General features: G+C 40.5%; 2 protein-coding genes across 2 annotated transcripts in view; one reads left to right on the forward strand and one right to left on the reverse strand.

Moving 5' to 3' along the window:
* Positions 1-7837, reverse strand: part of LOC102676092 (microtubule-actin cross-linking factor 1-like) — an 81873-nt gene that overhangs the window by 8399 nt on the left and 65637 nt on the right.
* LOC102681445 lies at positions 6590-7658 on the forward strand. Its single transcript, XM_006611782.2, has 3 exons — positions 6590-7173; positions 7309-7478; positions 7555-7658. The coding sequence occupies exons 1-3, from the start codon at positions 7092-7094 to the stop codon at positions 7654-7656; spliced, it is 354 nt and encodes a 117-aa protein (XP_006611845.1). The 5' UTR covers positions 6590-7091; the 3' UTR covers positions 7657-7658.

The following is a 7837-nucleotide window of genomic DNA, read 5'->3' on the forward strand; positions in this document are numbered from 1 at the left end:
TCGCCTGACTGCAACGTTTTCGAACGTTCGTCTGTTGTAAATAACGGTAAACGTATCAGTACTTAACCGAAGTGGGACACGTGGCCGTGTTGTGGACAGGGCCCGAGGGATTCCAACGAAGAATTCCAACAGCCTCGTTCTCCTTTCGTTCCGTAACGTGTTTCCGTACGAGCACGTGTACCACACGAGGGGAGAAGGACGATTAAGCGAAGAGAAAGTGGAATACTCGGTGGCCTTTGTGACGCGTTGCCCGTGTCTCGCGTTAGAAAACCGCGAGAATTCACTATCGCGGTTCCAATCCGAACTAACGATAGCTACGCTTTTAACGTTGAAAGGATATTTCTTGTCTCGCGCATCCGTGCGCTCCTTTAATTTCGTAGTATTAACGCGGCGCGTTTTAGAAATATCGCGTAATGTAGCGACCTTCGTTGAAGTTCTTATTTTTGTACCGCTCTTGCGAACGCCGTCGACGTTCGTGACGAAAATCGTGTTTCAATTCGTGTTCTAGTACTCGTGTCAAAATATACGCGCGCTATTAGGGGAGGCCGCAGAGATATATAGGAGATAAAGGAGAGAAAGGAGAAAGAGAGGAGGATAGAAAGAAAAGAAAAAGGACCAGCCGGATCGTGTTCGTTCCTTTCGACTTGTGATCTCATTTCTTCGCCGAGTTACGAAGATGATTTCTTTTTTTTTATCGTCTGGGGGAGAACGGGCGAGCTTTTTTATCGACCGCGGGACGGTGTCTCCTTTATTCGCTGCTATTAGAAATTTCTTTTCGTTTTTTTTCCTTTTTTATATTCCATTTTATTTCTATACGATTTTTCATCCACGCGTTTCTTTCTTCTAGTTGATATATATATTCAAATTTTATCCACAATTTTAAAAACGCGACAGGACGAAATAAAAAAAATACGTCTCCGAGTAGATTCTCGGCCGTTTCTCGATACATCTTGGACCGCTATTACATCGTCTCCGGAAGCGATTGGAAATCACCGTTCTTCCGCCGTTTTCAACGACAAACCGACCGACCGACCGACCGACCTCCCGACCAAACAAATTTCACCGTTTCCGGGAACGGAAGCGTTACCGCGAGAAGATACGCATCGTCGAACAAGGTCCCTGCCATACCGAGTGTCGGTCGGAGTGATTTCTACGCGTGCAGCGCGTGCTCTACGCGCGTCGACAGAGGACGCTCAAAGCGTCGCGATGCGCGCGCATCACGTCCGCCGCATGCGTGTCGCGTGCAAATTTGAAATTGATATATATCGATCGACACATATATATATATATCAATTATCGTCCATTATAGTTACGATATTATTACGAATTATTATTTGTACAAATTTTATGTTGCGATATAAAATAAACGATAAAACGACAACGTCCCCGTTGTTGCTCCTTTCGGAAACCCGATCCCCCATCCGATTCGATCGAAACTTACCTTCGGGAGTAATCAAACGATAATCGAACGAACGATCGAAGCAATCAAAACTCGGGCTTGTTGAAAGTCACCCCGATTATTATCGCAAACGAAAACGTACACATCGATAATCCTTCCTCGAGAACACCTCCCCCCTCGCGTCTCTCGCATCCCGATTGCACGAGCTTGCGCATTTCGAACGATGACGACTCAATGCAAAACAGTTCCCCTCCCCTGTGTTTATATCGTTAGTATCGTCGTACGCTACGCTAGTTTCGTTTCTCGTGCGTAAATTTCCAGAGATAGAAAAAAAAAAGTGACAGTGACGAGTGAATTTCAACGGTTCCGTCCCTCTAAAAACCATCTCCGCGTTTCCTTTATCGCCGATATTATATAAATTTTCACCAGGACAGGAAGAGCTGCTCGCCCGACAAACCTCGAACGACGAAGAAGAAACAGAAGAAAATATCGCTCGAATGGAATTGCCTCGCATCCACGGAAACTTATTACCACCATTCTCACCGTGCAATAAACGAATCGACTCGGTGTTCGCGAACGTTTATCGAGCGACCAAAGCGTCCTCACTCACCACTGTAACGGCCGATAAACGATCGATAAAGCGGCCCCGTAACGAGACCGCGTTCACATCACAGTTTTCACACCGATCCACCCTCATCCTCTCTCTCTCTCTCTCTCCACAACCAAACTCATCAACCCCAAATTCCATAATTCGAAATCGAACAACATATCGTCGCTCGTCGAAGATGCTCGAGAAATCCAACTAGAAAACACTCCTCTCACGCGTGTATACACATTCATACATACATACGCGCGTCTCCCGCACGATCGAGAAAGGATATGAGACGGGGAACGGGAGTGGCGACGCGTGTCCCTCNGGAGGAGGAGAGGCGGAGGAGGAGACGGTTGGAAGGAAGCAGGAGCAGGAGGGATCCAGGCTGGTCGGCGTGGAGAAGAGGCTCACCCAGAAGAGGCAAGCACCGAAACCGCCTCCTGCCTCCACCGCGGAGAGGAAGGTATTTTTCGAAATTTTTCTCCCACNTTGTATCCACGTTCGCGAGGAACGTCGCTACGTTCGTTTCGAAGGAAAAGAGATAGATTTTTGGATAGAAACGCGTGAAATTGGTCGAGAGTTGGAAGGTAGGAGGGGGGGTGTTTTGACAGTTGACGGAACGCAGTTAACCGCAGTGCTGGCTAGCGCCACGTTGGGGCGATTCAAGAACGTCGCACGTTTGACGCACGATGACACACGCGTTCCGCTTGTCATTCCTTAAACCGTCCTCGCCTCGAGATCGAACGGGGCTCGAATTTTCGTCGAGTAATTGCGTGACCTCGTACGATGACGTCTCTCCTAACCCTAATATTTAAATGGATCGGGATCTCGAACGATCATTTGCTCAAAGACAAAGTACAATTGTCGTTGAAAAAAGAGGATAAGAAGGGAGATATTCTAACATCTTCCTTTTCGAATAGGTCAGCCCTCAGGATGTCAGGCGGGATTGGTCGGAAAAGAGTTGTGCGCGGGAGGAGAGATCGATCGGGATCGAGAAGGTGGGCGAGGATGGATCTGGAGAGACGGTAGAGGCGAGGAAGGATGACGCGAGGGCGAAGGAGGGAGCGGCGAGCACGGAACAGATCCAGAAGCAAGAACCCACGCTTCTGGTCACGGATTCGTGGCGGTTGGCCAACAAGTGCATGGTCGTTGCCGAGCTGTCGATGCCGCCTAGTCAAGAATCGTCGAGCGACAGCGTGTTCACGGATCCCGAGGAATTGGCCGCGATTGCCGCGAAAGAGCAAGAAGCTGCAAAGACCCCGTCGATCACGGCCAAAGATCAACACAGGGTCGGACCCTCTTCCGTATCACCGCTTTTCGGTAAGCCCGTTTCGTTCTCCTCTCCTCTGTTTGAACGCGGCAATCGATACACGAGAGTAGGAAACGAGTGTTTCGAAGTAACGGTCATCCGTGAGATGACATCCGTTTTATTCGATTAACAGTTTGTAAACTGTCGCTGTTGCATGTTTTGAAATATTCAGATAGGCAAAAGGGGAAACAAAATGGAAAATCACATTGGATTTTTCACTTCTCTTCAATTTGGGTTAGAATAGAATTGGAACGTTGATAATTATCGAAATTGAATTTCGGGATTGCAATAATTAATTGATGGAATAACAAAATATTTCTTGTATTAATTTGTTATTTTTGTTCTTGAGATATTTCATTGCAATAAAGTATGATATACGATGTAGTTTCAATAATAATGGGAGTAGACGTTTAAAGTACAAGAGCAAGTATGAAGAAGGATATAGCAAATAATGATAGATAGAGATAGGATAAAAATTGGAGAGAAAAATGATAGGAAAATGATAGGGAGAAGAATAGATAAGAATTCATCATATCATCCCTTTAACGTTCTTGAATACATTTCTTTCAAGGAGTAAAAAAAAGAGAGTAAAAAAAATTGATCGCAGCTCCATCTTTTGAACGCTCTATTTTACCTACCTACTTTCGTAGAGATGCCTTCTATTTAACAGATAGCGCAGACGCTATATTTCTATATAATACTTACTTACTTACTCATTGTTTTCTGCCCTTTCTATATACACGTTTCATTTACGGCATTGGAGATGCCTTATTCTTAAGATGCCTTGTCCTTCTGTATTTACAGAATCTATATAAACTCATGAAATGGTTTCTTATTAAGTTTATTGTCTTCTTTGTTTGCTTATATTGATTAAAAATTTCAACTGAATCCATGCATGCACGTATTTACATTCTTACATATATTATTTTATACGTACGAAAATTTATTTTCTATAAATTTATATTTTATATAACATGTTTCGTTATATAAATTAAAAACACGTATATAACACGTACAAGCAAACGTTTCTTCTTTTCTTTATTGCTCATCTCTATATTTTTCATATTCATTTATGCTTAAATGATTTTTAAATTACGGAGAATTATAGATTTCAAATCGTTTGTTTTTTTAAATTTTATTAAAATCGTTGAATTTGACGTTTCGTCGGTAAGTGAGAGAGTTTCTAAAAAGTTTCCAAGATCAGCGCCATCTCGCGTTTGGATCGCCGAAGCTCCAATTTGTTATTAGTATAGCAGAATACGTGAAGAGGTATTCGAAGTGAGAAGGAAAGCAACATGTGCGAGAAGGACGGACAGCATCTTCCATTTCGAGGACGTGAAATAGAAAATTCATTAATAATTCATCCTCCGCTAAGAATTTCAATACTTTCAAGCTCGAATATTGCAGCTAAGACTCCAGCCAAGTTTCCCGTATCAATTTTGATGCAAAATTTTTGTTAATTAATTAATTATTAACGAGTAACGCCTCGTAGATTCTGATACATCGATGACGCCATATTGAAAATTCATTGATAAAACTTTTTCTACTGAAAATTTCATCACTTCTGAACTCTCATATTGCAGCTAGAATTCCAGCCAATTTCTCGTATCTTAAGAATATCGAAATTTTCAGTAGGAAAAGAATTATTAATGAATTTTCAATATAGCGTCATTGATTTATCAGAATCTATGACGCGTTAATCGTTAATAATTAATTAATTGCATAAAATTTGGTATTAAAATTGATACGAGAAACTTGGCTGGAGTTCTAGCTGCAATATTCGAGCTTAAAAGTGCAGAAATTTTCAATAGAAAAGAAATTATTAATAAATTTTCAATATGGCGTCATCGATGTATCAGAATCTATGACGCGTTAATCGTTAATAATTAATTAATTGGGCAAAATTTGATATTAAAATTGATACGAGAAACTTGGTTGGAGTTCTAGCTGCAATATTCGAGCTTAAAAGTGCAGAAATTTTCAATAGAAAAGGAATTATTAATGAATTTTCAATATGGCGTCATCGATGTATTAGAAGCTATGACGCGTTAATCGTTAATAATTAATTAATTAGGCAAAATTTGATATTAAAATTGATACGAGAAACTTGGTTGGAGTTTTAATTGCGAGATATGAGCTTAAAAGTGTTGAAATTTTTAGTGGAAAACGAGTTATTGAATTTTCTCTGCGGTATTTTTGTAATGGTGGGAAATACTCTTTGTTCTTTTCGTACAATATTGCTTTTCTCATCTGCGATCTCGTATACCTCCTCGTACATTCTGTTATGCTAATAACAAATTGGAGCTTCAGCGATCCAAACGCAAGATGGCGCTGATCTTCGAAACTTTTTTAGTATCTATTTAATTTCGACTGTACTATCGAATGTACTTATTTAATACTTTATAAACAAAAGCGCATATTGTACAATATTAACAAATATTTTTTTAAAAGTATTATAAAAGAACCATTATGTAAATCCATATAATATTTATGAAAATATTATATTGAAACTCGTAGAAGAGTTGGAAAGTTATAAAAGAAAAATTTATTGAAAGAGAAGGCATAAAAAAAATGAAAAAAAAAATAAATAAATAAAAATATAAATAGAAAATATAAGACTTTAATAGAACATATTAATTATAAATTACCTACTGCACTTACATATTGCGACTTATTTTGCAATTTTTTCAATAGTTTTCTTAATTTTATAAATTGCTTTTGCTATATATTTATAAAATTAATCTTTTTGCAATATTTATCGAACGTTTTTCGATAGGATAAAAATTATTTTTTGAGTATCAAGAATATACCTTCAAAAAGTAGGGTAAGATAGAATAAGAATTGGATATTAGCGCCATCTCTTGGATACTTTCAGAAAAATGACTTATAAAGAAGTACCTTTGATATTCGAAAGATGGTGCTGACGAATAATTCTCTATCTCTATCCTTTTCTCGTTATCTATTCTTTTTGTCTATAGTTGCTCTACAAAGAGATGATTCTAAATATTTCATTAACCTTATTACTTTCTTTATTTAATCTGTTGCAATTCATGTACGAGTTTGGCTACTATTCATAGCGATCGAAAAATCCATAAATACAATCCGATATGTGCATGGGAATATTTATCAAAGGATGCATCATAATAAATTTGTCGACATTAATGTTAACTTTTTCGATCGAATCGAATTCAAATAATTTTCCGTGCAATTTCAAGATACGAGATAAAATTTCATCAAATATTTGATCTACTTTTGTACTCGAACGATCCACGAGTTTAACATAGATCAAAGACCGAATACCTATGTACACTCATCCATGATATATGACGTCTCATTTCGATAAGGAACGCGATAAGATTTATCGAGGAGGCGTGATTCGCCACGCGTCGCGTTCGTGTTTTCATCGTCCAACGATGATTACGCCCTCGTTTCTCGCATAAAATTTCTTCGGGAAATCGGTAAAAAATTCAACTCGAGCCTTTCAACATGATGTTGAAAGCTATCGGAGTGGTGTTTCTTTTGGATCGTAGCTGGTCGTTGCAACAGGAAGAAGCATATCATTTCGGTTAAGAAAAAATTATTTTGGTTATACGATTGGCAATTATTATCTCACTACTGTCAGAGGTTAACTCTGGGATCAAACGTTATCGCGAAGCGTTTGCAAAATTTGTGGTAAAAAGCAACGAGGGGAAGTGAATCCATTGTTGAGTTCATCAACGTGAATCGATCATGCCTCGATCTTGAAATTGGAAAAAAACTTCAGGGATCGGACAGATGTGGATAAGAGCTAGATGCTAGAGGAAGACTGCGATGGCGTCGAAGCCAGAAACGAGCTTGTCATTAAGTCGTACTCGTTCAGTGAGAATTGCACAGGTTCGATGTTTGTCTCGTTTCTTCGAGTTTTGCTTGATTTCGAAACGAACGATCGGGTGAGATTACATTGGAGGAAAATTAACAAACGAAGAGAAACACAGTGAAAACATTTAAATATTTCGTCCACACTTTCAGAGAGACGTATCGTTGGCACGTTGATCTCGGCCCTCCCGGACCAATTGAAATCGATACTCACGGAGGCCGAAGTCGAGCAATTCGCGTCCAGAATATATTCCAGCCTCGTCTCGGACGGTATCATCGGATCGATCACAATCGATGGCGTCGCCCGGAACAAGGATTTCGCGGTAACACCGTGATCAATATCCTTCATCGCCTTCTCCGTCTAACGTTAAATTAAACTCCAACTTTCACCCGTTTCAGGAAGACTCGTGCGAGTACGGGGACACGCCATCCGTATCCGTCGGTTTAACTTCCGACCGGGTTTCCGGCAACGGCCGACNGACTCCGAGAAGGAGTTATTGAAACAGGAACTCGAACGGTTACGAGAGTTCGCCAAAAATGCGGGAAGGAGTACTCAAGGTAAATCCACCCAAACGTCGCCGTCGGCGACACTTCCAGAGCCACCAAGTTCACCAGCCACCCACGATGCCAACTCGCGAGACCGTTGTCCGAGCGCCGCCTCCAAGGACCCGCCGACCACAAC

Source organism: Apis dorsata, unplaced genomic scaffold, assembly GCF_000469605.1.
Source record: "Apis dorsata unplaced genomic scaffold, Apis dorsata 1.3 scaffold_92, whole genome shotgun sequence".
In the NCBI taxonomy this organism is placed as follows: domain Eukaryota; kingdom Metazoa; phylum Arthropoda; class Insecta; order Hymenoptera; family Apidae; genus Apis; species Apis dorsata.